Source organism: Carlito syrichta, unplaced genomic scaffold, assembly GCF_000164805.1.
Source record: "Carlito syrichta isolate Samal-C Ts95f unplaced genomic scaffold, Tarsius_syrichta-2.0.1 Scaffold301568, whole genome shotgun sequence".
Taxonomy (NCBI): Eukaryota; Metazoa; Chordata; class Mammalia; order Primates; family Tarsiidae; genus Carlito; species Carlito syrichta.
The window spans coordinates 387960-407763 of record NW_007245664.1 but is presented as its reverse complement, the minus strand read 5'-3'; the positions used below and the strand labels follow the sequence as shown (position 1 = coordinate 407763).

Sequence of the window (19804 nt, the reverse complement as noted above, 5' to 3'; positions counted from 1 at the left end):
TGTTCCTAATCTCATGGTCCCTTCAATTCCCAATTACCATCAATACTCTATAAATGCAATAAAAAAGACCATTAAGACAGACATTATCTTTTAACAAGCATCCTAAAGTCACTTGCTGCGTCATCTTAGTTATTCTGGGACAAGGAGAAGGTACAGTACGACTCTCTCTTCCTAAGAGTTGGCAGAGGAAGTCTCTGAGAATCACTTCAGGCTTACCTTACATCAGGACAAATGTCCCCAAGGACAATTGTCACTTTACATCAAGACTTGGAGCCCCAAGTCCATGGAAAATGCACTTACACAGCTCTTTACTAGCATGAGCTATTAAAACCCCACAAAGAAATGAGAGAAGAATATGTCTTTTTTCATTTTAAGAGCTAGGCAAACACAAGTCATTAGTACTGTAATGAATCTCAGAGAAAACAGACTTCTTTAACAAGTTCCTCCTATCTTACCAAAGGCTACTGATTAGCATTCTCAGACCACCATCAAGTTGAGATGGAAGGCTTCTATCAACAACATGGGTTGCTATCAGCTACAGTTTACACAAATGTCTGGTTCAACCAGGCCACAGAGTGACCAATCAAACCTGTTCAAGGAGATTCACAGGTGAGGCTGAAACCAGAAATATGATGGAAGATGTCAGCAAATGATGTGGGTATTATTCTTGAATTAGAGCTTCCCTCCAACTGACTCAATGTGTAAGCACGCACACATGGTTTATCTGATTAAAACGTGTTCATTGGCAAAGGCAGTACCAGAACAGAAATGCTGCTTGAGGTATTAATAACAAGCTGCCAACCTCTGTCTTTTCTTTGCACCTGGCACTGGGTAATGGTGATGATGACAATGATGCCTATTCCATTTGAAACCTGCATACTGCTTTACGCTTTACAAAGCACTTTTCCTATATAATATGTCACTGTTATTCTCACAGTCACTCTATAATATAAGCAGGTAAGTATATGTATATCCACTCTACAGATAAGGATACTACAAAACAGGAAGTGAAAGTGACGTGGAACAGGAATCCCACAGAACTGGCAAGTGTTAAGTCAGGACACTTGCGGGGGTGGCCGTAAGCGTGGCACTGTACTCCAGCCTGGGCAACCAAATGAGACTTCACCTCAACAAAGAACTTCTTGTTCTTAAATCCATTTCATTTTCACTATGCCACCATGTACAGAGCTATAACTTTCAGTGAATAAACTTGTGCTCCAATTTCAACCCATTAAATCCCTGCAATAAGTGAGGTAAGAACCCCACAGTGTGGATGGAGAGAGTGGGAGGGAGAAGAAAAAAAAAAAAAAGAACCCCACAGCAAAAATGCACAAATCAGAGCATTAAAATGATAGCTCTGAAAAGTTCTAAGTCTGTCCAAATCTGGGAAATCCTCTAATTTAACTACAAAACTAAACCCATTTTGGTCAAATAATCAGAATATAAAATCAGAATAAAAGTCAAATACTCATCAGCTCTATCCAAAAATTATAATAAAGGCAACAGGCCAGGCATGGTGGCTCACGCCTGTAATTCCACCATTTTGGGAGGCCAAGGAAAAAAGATTGCTTGAGCCAGGCGTTCAAGACCAGCCTGGGCAACATAGTGAGACTCATCTTTCCAAATAAAAAATTGTGGGGTGGCCAGGAGCAGTGGCTCAAGCCTATAATCCCAGTACTTTGGGAGACTGAGGTGAGAGGACTGCCTGAGCCCACAGGTTCAAGAACAGCCTGGGCAACTTGGCAAGACTTCATCTCTACAATAAATCAAAAATTAGCCAGGCATGGTAGCACATGCCTGTAGTTTCAGGTACTTGAAAAGCTGATGCAGAAGGATCGCCTGAGCCCAGCAGGTCGACACTGGGGTGGCCATGAGCATCCCACTGCACTCCAGTCCGGGTAACGAAGTGAGACTCCAACTCAAAAAAAAAAAAAAAATTGTGTGATGGCGTGTGCTGTAGTCCCAGCTACTCAGGAGGCTGAGGTGGAAGGATCGCCTGAGCCCAGGAAGTTGAGGCTGAATCAGCTGTGATTGTGCCACTGCATGCCTACCTGGCTGACAAAGTGAGACCCCAACTCAAAAAAAAAAACTATGGCACCAAAGTCACTTCAAACAATAGCATTTCTACATAAATGTGAATATCACCATGTAATGTGTGTCTTAGATACTTGATTTCTAACTACTTGTTAAATGAAGACAGAATGAGCTTTGCTCTCTTCCACAGCACAAGCCATTCCCTACACCAATAGTTCCAATTTGACTGCATATTAGTATCACCTGGAGAAAGCCAAAAGTAATTGAAGGCAGTGGTCTGCCCCAGAGATTTCAATGCAAGCAGTCTGGGATATGTGGCCTGGACTTTAGCATTCTTCAAAGATCCCCTATGTGCAGTTTGGGAATCACTGCCCTGTAGCCAACCAAGCCAGGTGGAAACTGCTGAATCTTACAAGGTTTAGTGCAATAAAACATAATTTCTATTGGCTTTAAAACAAAAGAGACAAGCCTGGTGCGGTGGCTCACACGTATAATTCCAGCACTTTGGGAGGCCAAGGTAAGAGGATTGCCTAAGCCCACAGGTTCGAGACTAGCCCAGGCAACTTGGTTAGACCTCATCTCTACAATAAATCAAAAAATTAGCTGAGCATGGTGGTATGTGCCTGTTGTTCCAGCTACCTGGAAAGCTGAGGTGGAAGGATCGCCTGAGCTCAGCAAGTCAAGGCTGCGGTGGCCGTGAACATGCCACTGCACTCCAGTCTGGGTGACAGAGTGAAACTCCGATTCAAAAAAAAAAAAAAGAAAAGAAACAGAGACAAATGAATAGTATGTAAAAAAGCAAAAAAAAAGGAGAAGGAAACGAATACAATACCCAGGTGTCTATCAAACAGTCTGGTCTTTAGAAACCCCCGTCCTCAAAAACAAATATAAGCAAAAAGGACTTTGAGCAGCATAAAAATCAGTTGCTACAAAGCTCTGTGCTTTTACTTTATAAGAGAAAAATAAAGCTGCCACAAACCTACTCACTTAATTTTGAACACACAAAAAGGCAAGGTTACTCATGTAATAACTTTATTTTCAGTTTTTCTTTTGTCTTTTTGAAGTCAGATGTCGGGGGTCCCAAATGCAGCTAAAAGCAGTGGCAGCTGACTGCCCTATTTAAGCAGTACCCACACCACCCTCACCTGCAACCCCAGGCCCGTTTCTTACTGTACTTTTCTCCATGGTACTCATTATGACATAATTCACTGCTTATTTGTTTACCATCTGTCTCTTCCTATTCACATGTAGTATCTTACAAGGTGAAAGCCACCTTCACAGATGCACAACAGAAGTGATCAACAATGGCATTATCACATGTTAAAGACTCAAATCATTTGTCTATCAAAATATGTGCCAGATTCTTTCCTGATAAATTATTAGCATAGAATATTGGGCCTCAGTCTTTCACACTGGTATACTAAGCTAGGGACAGATGGGCTTTAGTAATGGCTATTTCAATATGGTTAACTGGTTCATTTTTTATCATGCTGTGGAGAAATCCATATGGGATATTGTGACAATTGTATAGAGTAACAGAACCACTTTCAGGTTGTCCAATAAGCTCACTAGAGTGTTCCAGTTCCTGGTATCTAGAGTTTTCACCTCAATACCTTTCCCTGTGTAATGAAAAGAAAACAGTTATTTGTAATTTCAGAAACTGTCAAGCCAGATAAAAGGGATGAATGCTGCAGGTCCTTTTTTTCTTACTTGTACACTAATCATTTGACAGTAGGATGCATGGTCCAATCCTTGAGCTTAATAAAGAGAAAACAAAATTAGTCTATTTGCTAATGATACAGATTTACTGGCACAAATAAAGGCAGACTGGCTGGTCCACTGGTCCTGCTCTCCAAGCACTCACAGAAAGAATAGCGTAACATCAGCTACTCTAACACTAACATCATATTTTTGATAAGCATCTTCCAACACTGACCTGGTGTGTATTTAGTTATGATACCTAGCAGATTAACTGTAATGCAGTAACCCCAAATCTGAGAGGGCTTGCATGTAATGTTTACCTATTTCAAAGAAGTCACCCGGAGGTCCATCAAGGAAAGACACTGGTTTAATAAAACTCATGGGAGGCATTGATAGCAGCAAGTGGGTGATGGATTCACACCCCAGGCGGTATAACAAGCGTTTTATAATCAAAGCAATCAAGTTAATCATTCAAAGTCCTATCTGGTATTTACAATGACATCAGTCAAATGCAACGGCTACACTGCTCTCAGACTTGCTTGGTCACCTGCATCCCATAACTCATTATCAGGAATATGCACACACTGCAGAGACCTTGGTCACAGGGTCCTCCTGAGGTAGGGGCAGGGAGAAACCAGTTATAGGGGAAACAGTCCATGGCCAGATTTAGTTACCTAAGAGTAAATTTTGCAACAACCTGATCGCAGACAGTTTTCTAGCAGATTACATAGCTTATAATTAAACAATCAATGGGCACTCTGTGAGCATATACTTGATGCAGGCCAATAGGTAACTGATGACACAGAATGTGAAATTTGTCCATGCCATATCCCAAAAATATGGCATATAATTTTGGGTCTTGATCACCCATTTGTGCATGTGTTATAACAGACTAGAATTGCTTTCCGAGAAAAAAAGTCCTATCCACCTGCAGGAGTTCCTTCAACTGTGAAAAAGGAGGGTGAGTCTTTAATTCAGGTCCATGTCTACACTGGGCCAAAAAGAAAAAGAGTCCAAGTGCTTAGTCTCGCCCTACTCTAACTCTTCCATTAGCTCAGAGTAAGTCCATTTACACAACAGTTTTGAGATTACAACACAGGAGCAATTACCATATCCTTTCCTACAGTGCAAGTAAAAATAAACAATTAACTATCATAACATTTCAAAGAACGTATTGCGTATACTGTGCATACCTTATATACACAGATTAATATCTCACTTCATCCTTTCAACAATATACCATATACCCTTGGTGGGTATATACTGCTTTTTTTTTTTTTGAGTTAGAGTCTCACTCTGTCACCCAGACTGGAGTGCAGTGGCCACTCCCGGCCACCGCAGCCTCAACCTGCTGGGCTCCGGCGATCCTTTCTGCCTCAGCCTTCCAAGTAGCTGGAATTACAGGCACGCGCCACCACGTCCGGCTAATTTTTGACTTATTGTAGAGATGAGGTCTCGCTCCAACTTTTAGCAAAGATTCATGAAATAATTAACCACAAGCCATCCGGCTATTGAGGGTAAAAGCTGGGATTCAGGCATAGGACCACCACCCCAAATTAAAACCCATGCTGACATCCACAGCCAGTATCTTGTGAACCAATACTGCAAGTATACTTGCTTGTATTACAAAATCTTAGAAAACTAGTCAAATAAACAGCTGCCTTATTCTCTTTATCCCAGATATGAGCACATTTTCACAGTGTGAGTGACATAATTCCACCACACCGTTCTCTCAGCAAAGCACTCTGGGATCCTCTGGGAAGGAGGGAGCCACATAAATATAAGTTATTATTATAATTATCATAATAATCCTTATCTGACTATACAGCACTGGATTCTTTTTTAAAAGGCACATAAATAAAGACAGACAAAATGATTAAGAGACATTCAAAATCTCTACAATCTCAGGAAGGCTTAGAAATGAAAAAATTATTTTAGTCACAAGCCTTGTGACTGTCAGCTAAAGTGCTTCAAAACTACTTGCACTGGCTTGCTTTCCACTGATTGAATGCAATTATGAATTGACTTCTACGTGCTGTAAATCAGAACTTTGTAAGTGGTTTTCAAAGCTCGTCTGTGCAATTTTAGTTTGACGCAGACTTGTACAAATTTTCCTTTAAAAAAAGTTTATAAAAATATTAACTATCATGAAATATCTTCCTGGTTAGCTCACACCATAGAACGAAGCTGCTATTCTTATATTAATAATTCTTTCCAGAATTAATCAGTCTTTGTACATTAGAACCAGCAGCTGGAGTGTTTTGAGTGATAATGAAACCTGTAACAAGGCATCTTCAGTCGTCTTTCCAAGACAATAAGGGAATTAAAATTTCAATTTAAATGCAGAGGTTTGAAACACGCTTCACTGGTAAAATTACTTCAATTAATGTGAGTGGAATACAAAGACAGACTGCAGAAATGTGATGCAGCAACCAGAAATTATGTCATTAATGTGCTTGCATCAGCCCAGCACAATGACTGCAAAGGTCTAATTTAAGCCGTACATATCACAAAGCTACAGGCTACAATATTAATCAAGCCTCTGATTTCAATGTGACAGATACAGCCTTCTTGTTGGATCACGTTTAGCTTTTCAAAAGCCAACAGCAGCTGTTTACCTTGAAGAAGGAAACAAAAGGCCAGACCTGTTTGCAGACATTCCCTGTCACGACAATTTAATTATTTCATGTAATACTTAGGTTATCATATCAAAAGGAGTAAATATCCTACTGAGAAGCCAAGCCTATAGCTACCGACCAGTGTGATGGTGAAGCGGGAGTGGCAGGAGCTGGCAAGAGCAATGGGTCATCCCTGATTTATTTACTCCGGATGTATTCATCTAGACTGAGTGGTGATTAAGTTATTACACGTCTGCATCTACACCTGCCTTGAAATGGAGATGGAAATGCAAAATCTTTTGACAAATCCAAGGAAATCAGGGATTTTGAAAAACTACATTATTCTGTCTTAACTTTCCTATGATATCTTTTAGCAAAGATTTTCATTGGGCCCCTTGTGATACCTTAAGTAGATTTTACTTATCATAGCACATAACCATGGGCAAAGAAAATGCGATTATTTTTCATATGAAGTCAGTGAAAAAGCTCTTATGGAACTTACTCTTCACTCATATATACAAAAGCCCAAGCTGAAGAATATCTTCAACCTTTTAAGGGCACTCTACACTCTACTGCCATGCAAACTTTGCATATTGGGATACATAGATCACTGTTTATTGGAATACATCAACTCCTCAGATCTTGCAAGCTGAAAAATGGTAATGATACCAGAAGCCTATCTCTCATAGGGTTGTTGTGCTAATTCAATAGGTTAACAAGTGAAATACACTTAAAATGGTATAAGCACATAGTAAGTGCTCAGCACATATTAGCTACTGTTATAAATGTTGCTGTTCATTTAACTGTTACAAAAAGGAGAAGTTAGAAACTAGAGAACCTTACCATTAAAAATAATAATAAACTAAATAAACTAACCAGAGAAGAAAAAACAGAACAAACCTCCTGCAAAATAAACTCCTTTTTCTCCACCTACTGGTATTAAGTTTTCCACATAGTTACCTACTTGGCTAATGACTTGTGAACTCTGACTATATGAGCTGCACTATGTAAGGTACAAGGCAGACAAAAATAGACAAGGCAGAACCCCTACCCTCAATGACCTACCACACAAACAAAAGCAAAGATACTAAAAAGGAAATAACACATGAGCTTATGGAAACATAAAAAAAAAGCATCTAGCTATCTGAGTATCTGGGACATTGAGTGACTTGTTGAAATTTAAGCCAGACCATAAAGAACAAGTTATCAGCCAGGCGTGGTGGCTCATGCCTGTAATCCCAGTACTTTGGGAGGCCGAGGTGAGATAACTGCTTGAGCCCAGGGGTTTGAGACCAGCCTGAGCAACTTGGAGACCTCATCTCTACAATAAATCAAAAAATGAGTTGGGTGCGGTAGTGCATGACTGTAGTTCCAGCTACTAGGAAGACTGAGGTAGAAAGATCACCTGAGCCCTGAAGGTTGAGGCTGCAGTAGTCATGAGCATGCCACTGTACTCCAGCCTGGGTGACAGTGAGACTCTGACTCAGAAAAAAAAAAGAATAAATTATCATTTTCCAGGTACACAGGATTGGGAATCAGTTTAGGAAAATATATAGTCAATTAAGAAAGAAAAATATGTCACATCCTTATACACCAGTAACAAATAACTAGAAAATTTAATTAGCAAGAAGCTACTGTTTTAAAAGGCAATAAAAAATATGTAATATCCAGAAAAAATCTAACAAAATATATGTAATACCTCTAAGGAGTAGATTACTAAGCATTATCAAAGGACATACATGAAGATTTCCATAAATGAGACGCATATCCTGTTCACTGACAAGAAGACTCAATATTGCAAAGATAGAAATTCTCCTAAGTTCAATCAAAACTCCTCCATGTTTGTGTGAAGCTTGACAAGCTGATACTAAAATTCCTGTGGAAGAGGAAAGGGCCAAGAACAATACAGACCATTTTGAGTAACAGGTGAGGGAATGTCTCCACTTCCTATCAAGACATATTATGATGTGATGGCAATTAAGGCAGCATGGTGCAGATACAGACAAGACCAACTGAACAAAATGAAGAGCTCAGAAACAGACATGCATACGTGTGAAAACCTGGTCTGCAATCAAAACGGCATTACAGATGAGGAGAAAAGGGCTTCAATAAACAGTCTGAGCCAGCTGGTTATATAGAAAAAAGATAAAATTAGATCCCAAGTTGATACTATATATAAAAATGGACTTTCGTTGAGTCAAAAAAGAAAACAGACATTCTCTTTATGACACTAAGATGGAAAACAGTATCCTAAACCAAAAGTCATAGAAAATGAAAAAAAAAACTGAGAAATGTTATGGCACCAAAATGCTAATGCCTTTGGGGTACAGTGGTCACTGATGAGGGAATGGGCCACCTGAGACTCACTCCCCATCACTACACAATATGTCCATGTGAGGAACACTCATGTGTACCCCACAAATCTAAAATATAAATAAACAAAACTTTCAATTTCTTTATAATGAAAGTCACCATAAACAAAGGAAAAAGATAAAACATCAACTGGGAGATGATATCTGCAATCTAACAGATAAAAGAATTTGTATCCTGAATATATAAACCATCCCTCCCTCACCCCAACCATATAGTTTGAGTCAGCACTAATGACCAGATCAAGTAAGTAGCTGGCTCAACCTGGGTCCTAATGCTGGCTTTCTACATTAGAAAAGAAGGTCATTTTCTTCAGCAAAGCTGGAAAGACACAGACTACAGCAATATCCCTTGATCTCCCTCAACACTCATCTCCCTCCTCCACGTATGGAAGAAACCAATCTACAGGTAGAACAAGGAAGGCAACGTGCAGGGAGAACACACAATGGCATTCCACAGACGCTTCTGTCCCTTCAGCAGACTAGCTACCTGGGTGAAACATCACCTTACCTATGTTAGCTAGAGCTGAATCTCTGTAACTCGCAACCAACAATTTAAAGAAGTTCTTTAAAGAGGTCTTGAAGAAAAAGGAGTCAAAAGAAAGGGACTATATTCAATACTGATTGGCTACTAAGTAATAGGACCATAAAACAAAATTTTGAAACCCTAAATTGAACACAATTAACACAGATATAAATTCTAGCAACCTATTTATATCTGTGGCACTTGCTTAAAAGCAGTCCCACGCCAAAAAATAATCATGATTCAAATAGATGCTACACAATTACATACAAGCTTATCTGTTCTGATTGCTGAAACTTGAAAATTCACCACACACCAGCACTAAATGTATAAACCAACAGTGAAGTTCAAAAGTAACTAATTTTTCTGTCAGACACCCTAGGTCATTACTAAGATGTCAGTTTGAAAAAGATACTGAAAATAACCAATTATTTTGCCACTCCCAAGAGTGGCCACTCCCTTCGGGTCCCCTCCCTCTGTGGGAGCTTTTCTGTCCTCTCAATAAATCCTGCTTCTCACTTAAAAAAAAAGAGAGAGACTATTATTAACTTCCTTCCACTGTAGAAACTGACCATGCAGTCCTATACATGAGAGAGTATCATGGCACTTCACACTCTTTGGTTTCCAAACTTCCTTCAAAGCTTCTTATGAAGGAGCTTTAGGAAAATTCTTAGAGGTCTGAATGAATTAGAACACTTACAGCATTTAGCCTGTCTCCTCACCAATTCCCCTTGTGTTTTTCTAGTATGAAAGCCAATCTAATTAAGTGAAAGACAAAGGACTTTCACCTATTGTGGAAAGGAAAGCAAATACAGCCCATCTGCTGCTGAGAGTTTCTAAGTCCTCAGCCAACTCTGAGATGGAAAGGGAAGTGGAAGAGAAGAGAGAAGAGCTGTCCTCTACGAGCCACAGGCCTGGGAACATGAGGGTTGTTGGGGAGCAAAATCTGTATTTCTCCTTTTTACTCATCATCTTGACACCAGCCCCTATCAACTGGAACCTTAGGGGAATGTTCACTAATTCAAAGAGTGACAGAACACAAGGGGCTAGCATAGGGGCTAAAGGCTAGGAGGAGGAGTATTCTTGCCTAACAAAGTTGCTTCCAGTATTAGTCCCCAAAATATTTCTTTCTTATCATCTTAAATTTAAAAAAAGTCCTAATGTAAAGAACTCCTTTAACAGATGTGTGGAACACCAAGTTTACAAATCTTCAACGATTCTCTCATGGAGATTCATTCTTTAAAACAGGATTAACTCTCTTCCTCTAAAACATACCTCTCAACAACATTCTAACATGATTTCAGTACTGGTTTCTCATCACTATATTTCTTGCTATTGTTCCAAAGGCAGACAATGCATAAATAATCATCATCTACCATTGCAAATTCTGTAATTAGAAAGAGAACCAGACAGGCTTCACCTGCACGGGCTTATGAACCTCAAGGGGGCAGTTTGTAATGTGTGACGTGCATTACAAGACTCAGAGAGAACAAGAGAGAGTGTCTGCATCTCAGCAGAAATGCCCCTTGGCCCAGGCTGTGCCCTTACCAGCAAGTCAGGGGCACTGGGATAGAGCTTGCTAGCCATGCACTGTTCCATGCATTACAGGACACAGAACAAGAGAGAGTGTGTCTGCATCTTGGCAGGAATGCCCCATGCCCAGGCTGCGCCCTTACCAGCATGTCAGTGGCACTGAGGTAGTGCTTGCTGGCCATGCACTGTTCCAGCTTCTGAGGCACTTGTTTGATATTCTCAATCTCATCCAGCAGGTTCAGGACATGCTTATGTTCAATGCCTTCTATCCACAGCTTCCGAAGCTCGTCCCGTTTGCAGTGCAACAGCATCTTGCATGAAAGCAGGTTCTCCTTGACCTGCAACAAAACAGATTCAGCCTGGGGTCAGTGCCAAGTCTTGCCAGAGTAAACCCATGATCTGGTCTGGAGTCCCACTGCACTTCTGTATGTAACAGTTCCTAACGCCCACTTATTCTCCTTGGTTAGCTTACCCACAGAATTCTAATCGTGGTTCTGACACTGACTCATGTGGGCATATCTCTGCCTCTCAATGTCTGTAATTTTTCTCCATAAAATGAGAAAACTACTCCTACTTACCTTCAAGTGAATCTAGAAAAAACTACTAGGGATAAATTACTCTGAAAACATGAAGCACCACATAAACATCAATCTACCTAAAAGGAGAAGGTCAACGTGAGAGTTCACACCATTAGTCCTTCCCTAATCCTTCTTGCAAATATTGTTCAGCTGATAGGTTACTTGGGCCATGCTTCTACCTCTAGAATGCCAGCTCAAGTTTACAATTAAGGAACTGGGTGCTCACCTCAACTGACTAAAATTAGAAGAAGAAAAAAAAAAAACTTCCAAAACAGTAGGTATTTCCAGAGATAAAATAAAAATAAGAAGGCATACCAAAGATTGCTTACCTCATATTTTGAATATTAGATATTAAATGAGACAACTCTACCATTCCCGCGGACCTGTCCAGTACAGTAACTAGCAGAGGCATAATATAACAAAACCAAAGGGAAGAAAGAGGTGGGAAGGGCTGGTCACAATGCACACAATAGGAAGAAGGTTTTTATCTGTTATCCTAACTTAAAATTCTCCATCTTTATAATATGGAAAAATAAAAAGAACTGTAACCTTTCACAATGCACAGCCCACTTTCATATACTTTTGACAGTCTTAACATGTATTTTTATTTAAATTAGAGTTTAATATTTGCTTACAGTTTTGTTTCTGTTTGCCATTTGAGGTAATATGTATGCATGAATGCATCTCAAGTGTACCATTTGATGAGTTTAACGAATGCATACGACTGTATAATCCAAACCTTCATCAATACACGGGACATTTCTATCATCCCAGAAAGTCTACCACATTTTTGACAACTGAAAAATCTGTATTATTCTACAAGATGTGGTGTAGTGCTGAACATATTCACTGACACTAAACTTGAGTATTTTTCCAACAAGCATGGACAACATGAAGACAGAATGCTAAGATGAGAAGGTTTCCTAAGGAAGTATCTAACCCATACCTACAACTTTAGGACAATGCCTGAATTGTACTTCTTTCTATGAAACTCTCCCACGTTGAAAACAAACACACTTGAATGAGAGGATCTGCAATCTACCTTGATAAGACAGTGGAATGAATATTAACCTTTTGCACTCAGGTGTGCTTTCGGAGGGGACATCATAAATCTAGCAAACCCCTTGAGGGAACATAGAGAGGTTGCTGGTGACAAAGTTAGGCAAGTGCACATTTTTCAGAAATGTATGTTTCCTTTAAGTTTTCCATTCAAATTGCATGAAAAAGCAAATGAAAGGATCAAATATATACTGAGATATACATTTTAAAAATCAGCTGGTGTTACATAAAAGAGAATGTGTGAAGTGCTTTCACGGCGGTGCCAACACATTTGTAAAAGAGAGAAGGTGGTGATACAGATGGTATGTATAAGAAAGGCAGCTATGGGTACACCCTTTGTATCATATGGCATAACTTGAAAAGACAGATAAGCAAGTTATAGTCTTAAAAGAAACTTTCGAAGTTGAAGGCAGATCATATTGAAGCACCGAGTGGCACAGATCGAATATATAATATCCGCACTAAGTCAAGGAAGTAAAATTGGAAAAGTAATATTTCTTGATAAATTTTTCATTTTATGATTTCATAATTTACAATTAGAAATTTTTTACTCATTTATTTCATTTTCAGAACAATGCAAAATGAGAAGACAAAAGTGAGAGTCACAAAATAAGCAGGAGCGAAGATGAGTTAGATTTAGAAATTTAGATTTAGAACTTCAGATTTACAGAAAAAGAAGGCCCTCCAGCGAGAGTAAATTTCGTTGTACATTCTCAAACCACGGGACCACAAATAGTAAGTAATATAAGAGAGCTAACTGACTATTTTACTCTGCATTTTACAAATGAATTAGTGGATAGTGTAATAAAAGAAGCAAATCATTATTCAAAGGGGAAAAAATAAGGAAAAAGCAGCTGTCACACAAATTGATTTGGCATAAGTGGCATGACATTGACCAAGAGGAATTTTTAGCTTTTAACACAGTTATCCTAAATATGGGAATAATTCAGTAACAAATTTGCAAGAGTACTGGTCAAATGCCTTCAATAGTAAAATACTCTTCCTTTTGGAAACATTCAGTAGAGAAAAGTTTATGCAAATCTTCTGGATGCTTCATTTGAAGACACCTACGTCGAATGATGGGATGATCAGAACTCATATTCAAAAGGTCAGTAATTATTTGGAATACATCAATTCAAAATTTTCGCATTATTTCATACCAGATTAGGCAGTTTGTATTGATGAATCTGTTGTTCAATTTAATGTGGGAGGAAGAAAATGAGACCGCATTGTTTGCTCAAATAGAAAAACACCAAGTGGAAGACATCAAACAAATTGCCATTGCACAGCATATATCAATGAACCTGCAATGCATGTTGGTGACTATTTCACATGTTACCACACACGTTAGAAAAATATAAGATATAAAATTTTTATCTTTTTGTCATATATAAGTTCCTCAATGTCCAATTCCACTAAAAGCCAAATATCATTACAATAAAATAATGGGTTCCAATACTATACTACTTACTATGAGGTGATTCGTTTTTCACCATTTCGTAAAAAAGTGCAGTCTTGTTGCTGATAGGTGATCTGCAAGATGTTGCCTAGTGCCAAGGGTTAATTTGGGGTGGGTGACATAGACGCCTCTGAAAATCTGTTGAAGATAATTCCAGTTATCTCTACTCCTTCCAAATCCCACCAAAGTAATAGCAATGTATTTTTTAAGCATTAAAGGAGAGAACAGAGAGGAGAAATGGCAAATATGGGATGGTACCAAAACTCTGGAAGCTGGAAAGAAGATGGATGGAGAGTAACTAAATTAGCAGATCAGAGAAATCTGAAAGCCTTCGCCTGGAGTAGGGTTTGCTAACCCTGAAAAGAAGCCACAAAGAATATGGAGGACCAGACCTGACAAGGACTCACGAGACAGGGTTTTATTACCCTGCTACCCTATAGACTAAGGTAAGTTTTCCAACCTGACTCCGGCATAACATCATCTAAAAAATAAAGAAGGAAATTAAAGTATTAATATTTGATGGCCCTGCAAAGCCACCCTTTGGAACCCCCAGACTTTGGGAACCTTGTAAGATATCTATCTATCCTCTCTGAGGTCTGCCACATACAGAATTTCATCTACTTATCAACAAACCTGGAGTTTTCTGCCCCCTTATCTCAGCAAAACATCTTCTCTACTGATTTCCAAAATTCCTTAGTTAGGAACTACAAGTTACCAGTCAAGAAATATTTGAATCTACCTACATCTAACAAGCCCCCGCTTGTAGAAATGTCCCTCCTTCCCAGACCAAACCAATGAAAATCTCACATATAGTGATTTATGGTTTGTAACTTCTGCCTCCCTAAAATGGTATATAACCAATCCACCATTTAACCATAGTGGGCACATACCCTCAGAACCTCCTGGGGACATATGACATGGGTCTAAGTCCTGAAGTTTGGCTCAGAATAAACCATCTTAAAATATTTTATAGTGTGGCATCTTTTCATCAACCATACTGAAGGCAGGGATACAGGGTAAAGTCTTTTTGTAGAAGTACTCGGAGCCCCTGACCCCATCAGCCACACACATGGGTAATTCCCTCCCCACAGCATTGGCCAAAGCTGGAAAGACTACATTAGAAAAGATCTGGGTCAGAAAATGCCAGGTGGCTGAGGGAGGGCTCCAAAACCCAGGATAGAACAACAGAGGAAAAAGCTGAGTGCAGCCTCCTCACCAGGATGATCCTCTACCCCTCTGGGCCTCAGTCTTCCCCAGCAGTGGGCTCCAACCACATTGGCATTGATCTCAGCCCATAGAGGACACGTCCAGCTACCCACTGGGAGTGACCCAGTTCGAGTGGAAAGACCTGTATAGACGGTGACATTTGAGGTTTCACTGAAGAAATGTTGAGTTCCTGCCCAATTGCCTCAGACAAGCTCCACAACAGGCTCTAGGGAAACCACTTCTGTAAAGTGAATAAAAGACTACAAGGCTGGAATTGAGACGAGAGCCTGAATTCTGTCAGGACACAAGCCTGGCTGAGCCAGAAGGTTTTCTTGAAACTTTTCTCCCTCATGCACATCCCAGCCCTGGGGTTCCATGCAAGATTAACAAACTGGTGCTTCTCTAAGAGCAATGGGCTATAGGTCCCACCAACCTCCTGGAGGGTGCCCAGCAGTTTACCTGGAGGAAGGGTATGAGTAGTTCAGATCACTAGGGACTCCTGGCATCCACCACTCACAAGATCTGCAACTTCCCCAGTTGCTACTATGGATAACATAAAACTAAAACTAAAGTTTGAGATCTTTTTCAGACTCTGCATTCTGGTGGGCCTGATGCCAACCAGATCAGTGGCCTGTGAACCCTGCCCAGACCCTTACTAGGCACAAAGAAGATCTCAACACTCTGTTGTCACCCCAACCAAGCAGCAGTCCCAGTCCCCTAGCTATCTGTCTGCCAAATTATCTTTAAAAGCCATGGAGTAGCCAGGTGTGGTAGTGCGCACACGTAGTTCTGGCTACTTGGAAGGCTGGCAGAAGGATTGCCGGAGCCCAGCAGGTCAATGCTGAGGTAGCCGTGAGTGTGCCACTGCACTCCAGCCTGGGTGACAAGTCATAGAGGCCTCCGACTTCTCAGGGAGGAGGGTTCAGCTGCTTTCTCTATTCTCTCTACTGTAAAAGCTGCTGTCTCAGTCTTGGCTTTTCTGGACAGCAGACCTAAGAACCCAGGAGGCCAGAATGTGAACTTCCAATCAGCTCTGTAGTGCCTCCCTCTCACACACAAATGGCTAGCCAAGCATCTCCAGACACACCAGGAGAGCCTGCAGACTGAAACAACAGGCATTAAAATAAACAAAAGGAGAAAAGTACTGCAGAAGGTGGGGGAACAGAAACTATGCAATAACCATCTGTTTTAAAGACAGAGTCTCACTGTGTTGCCCAGGTTGGTCTCGAACTCCTGGCCTCAAGCAATCCTCAGCCTCCCAAGCACAGTAAGTCCCCTCAGTAAACCCCCTGCATACGAACCTTCAAGTTGTGAACATGCATTCGCATGTCCAATCTCCTTTTGCTGATGATCCTTCAGCTCTGCCACTTCCCCTCTCCTCTCCTTCCTCCAGTCAGGAACTCTCCTTGCCTATTCACTGGATTCCAGCCCCAGGATGCCAGCTGGTGTGCCCTACTGAACTACTGTACTTTTCAAAGTACTATATGGCTCAGCCTGTAATCCCACGCTTTGGGAGGCTGAGGTGAGTGGATTGCCTGAGCCTGCGGGTTCGAGACCCGCCTGGGTAACTTGGCGAGACCTCATCTCTACAATAAACTTTAAAAAAAATTAGCCAGGCATGGTAGCGCTCGTCTGTAGTTCCAGCTACTTGGAAGGATGAGGCTGAAGGAATGCCGGAGCCCAGCAGGTAGAGGTGTGGTGGCCGGGAGCGGCCACTGCACTCCAGTCTGGGCAACAGAGTGAGACTCCAACTCGGGGGAAAAAAAAAAAGATTTAAAATGTTTCTTTTTTATTTATCATTTATGTGAAATGTATTATAAACCAGTACAGTACTATGTAGCCAACTGTATTAGTTGGGTATGTAGGTTAACTTTGTTGGACTTGGAAACGAATTGGACTATGAACACACTCTCAGAACAGAACTTGTTCATATGTAGGGGACTTACTGTACTGGGATTAAAGGTGTGAGCCTTGTAATTTTCTTTTAACTGTAAATACTATCCTTAGGAAAAATAAAAGAAGCTATTATATCAATGAAACAAGGACAGGATAATTTTTAAAGTTTCAAGAAATGAAAAAAACTCTTAAAAATATGATTGAAATTTTAAAAATCTAATAGAAAGGCTACAAGACAACCTTGAGGAAATCATCAAACAGGAAAGCACAGAAGGCAGGTGATAGAGATCAAAGAAAATGAGGATGGACTCAGGGAATCCCACACTCCCTGAATGGAGAAAAACCCTGCTAAACTTAGAAGAGAAAATGTTCCAGAACAAAAGACACATTTCAGACTGAAAAGGCATACCAAGTGCTTAAGACAATAGAATGCAAAAAGACCCAAGTGAAGGCACATTATCCCAACATGTAAGAACACAAGTCATAAAGAGAACATTTTAAAAGCTTTAAGGAAAAAAAACAGGACCCAAAGGAAGACTTGTAAATCTGAATGACATCAGACTCTTCTCCGCAGCAACACTAAAAGCTACAAGACAAAGGAAAAACATACCTTCAATATACCTTCAAAAGTCAGAGAGAATTTTCCCAGAAACACTAGCAATCAAGTATGAGGAAAGAATAAAGACATTCTCAGACATGCACACTCTCAAGAAATCCACCTTATATGTACACTACCTCACCAAACTATTGAAGAATGTGCCCGAAAATACAAAAAACAAAGGATCCAGGAAAGGAGGAACCCATATAAAAAAATGGTAGAAGGACAACTCAGTTATCAACTCCAGGGAGCAGCAGTCACCTAGCTACAGAGAGAAAACATAACCACAGCACACTGTGTGGCACAGATGCAAACATTTACGTAGGTATAAAGAGTGAGCACGGAGACATCTGTATTTCAAAACTAGGATGCAACCATCCAGGAGGGGGAAGATGGCGTGGTGGACGGGGGAGGGTTGGGAAGGGCTAAATCCTCATCTCCCACAGCTGAAAGTCAGCAACGTTCAAAATAGAAAAGTCAAGAAAAAGCAGCATGAGCATACGATTAGAAACAGAAATACTCTAGGAAAAATGGAAAGAGTAAAGTGCCTCTGAAGCACAAGGACTGGAACTGGGGGGGGGTGAGGCAGGAGAGTCCTGATTTTATATCATGTGTGGTTGTATTTGACTCAAACATCTCTCAAGACTACTCCTAGATTCCTCTGGAGATCTTGGACTCTGAGTTAAGAATTCCAGTTACTAAATCCATTGCACTTTAAATCTTAGTTAAAAAACTGTTAGAACTTGGTTTCTGATATTCGACTTATATCATCTGGGTCCTACAATTCTCAGCTTTTTCTCAGTAATGGTTATTATGGAAAAAGTTAAAAATAAATTTTATGTCATACAACACCCAACTAGGCTCCTGACCAAGAGAGTGAGGATAAACTCATAGTGTCAGCCGGGCTCAGTGGCTCAGCCTGTAATCCCGCGCCTTTGGGAGGCTAAGGTGAGTGGATTGCCTGAGCCCACGGGTTCGAGACCCGCCTGGGCAGCGAGACCTCATCTCTACAATAAATTAAAAAATCAGCTGGGCGTGGTAGCGCATGCCTGTAATTCTGGCTACTCGGAAGGCTGAGGCGGAAGGATCGCCGGAGTCCAGCCGATCGAGGCTGCGGTGGCCGGGAGCGGCCACTGCACTCCAGTCTGGGCGACAGAGTGAGACTCCAACTCAAAAAAAAAAAAAAAAACTCATAGTGTCAGTAAAGCTTGGCAAACTCCTGGCTGGAGCTGGTTGGAAAAAGACCGTAATGGCATTTCACGCTGGGATACGTACACTGCAGTCAGTTCACTTCTCACTTTTGCTTACTACATGGAAGGAAAAGTAAAAAGGAAGGTAGAATTTCTGGGAAGAAAACTGACACCAGGCTGTGTAGAAGACGAACATCAAAATTATTCCCTAAACTGAGGTAACAAAGCTGCAGACCTAAGAAGCTACAAGGACTTTTAATACTAAATTGCCCCGAGGCTTCAGTTTTATGATTAGAAAGTCACAGTTATGAAGACATGTTATTTTAAAAGTTGGGGAAAGCAGTCAGTCAGCAACAAAAAAGGAGGAAACATGAAGCATCTCAAGAACATTATGCTGACAAAAGGAGTCAGACACAAACAAAAACATAAAGTATAAAGTTCTAGAGCAGGCGAAATAAATCCATAGTGACAGAATTCAAAGCAGCAGTTGCTTGGAGCAGGATGGGGAGAGAACTGATTGCAGAGACGCAGGAGGGAACTCTCTGGGGCTGGTGACACATCCGGGATATATATGCTCACCCAGACTCACTGAACTGCACTCTCAGAATATGTGCATTTTACTGTATGTAAATTAGACCTTGGTAAAAATGGGGAGTCTAGCTGTTACCAAAAAACGGTATGGAGGTGTCTCAAAAAATTAAAACAATGAACACAAGACCAGCAATTTCACAGCTGGGTATAGATGCAAAGGAACAGAAATCATATGTCAATGAGATACCTGCATTCGTTACCACAGCATTCTTCACACTAGCCAAGACATGGAATCAATGAATGGATAAAGAAAATGTGGTGTATATATACACAATAGAATACTATTCAGCCTTCAAAAAGAGGAAAATTCTGGCATTTGCAACAACATAGATGAGCCTGGAAGACATTAAGTGAAAAAAACAAAGCACAGAAAGGCAAATACTGCATGATCTCACTCATTTATATGTGAAATCTACAAAAGTCGAACTCTTTTTTTTTTTTTTTTTTTT

General features: G+C 40.4%; 1 protein-coding gene across 1 annotated transcript in view; it reads right to left on the bottom strand.

Annotated features, from left to right (window-relative positions):
- Positions 1 to 19804, bottom strand: part of LOC103257154 (exocyst complex component 4) — a 235348-nt gene that overhangs the window by 185111 nt on the left and 30433 nt on the right. The window contains exon 3 of the mRNA XM_008054880.2: positions 10922 to 11116. Within this exon, the coding sequence (XP_008053071.1) occupies positions 10922 to 11116 (195 nt within the window). The remainder of the gene's footprint in view (positions 1 to 10921; positions 11117 to 19804) is intronic.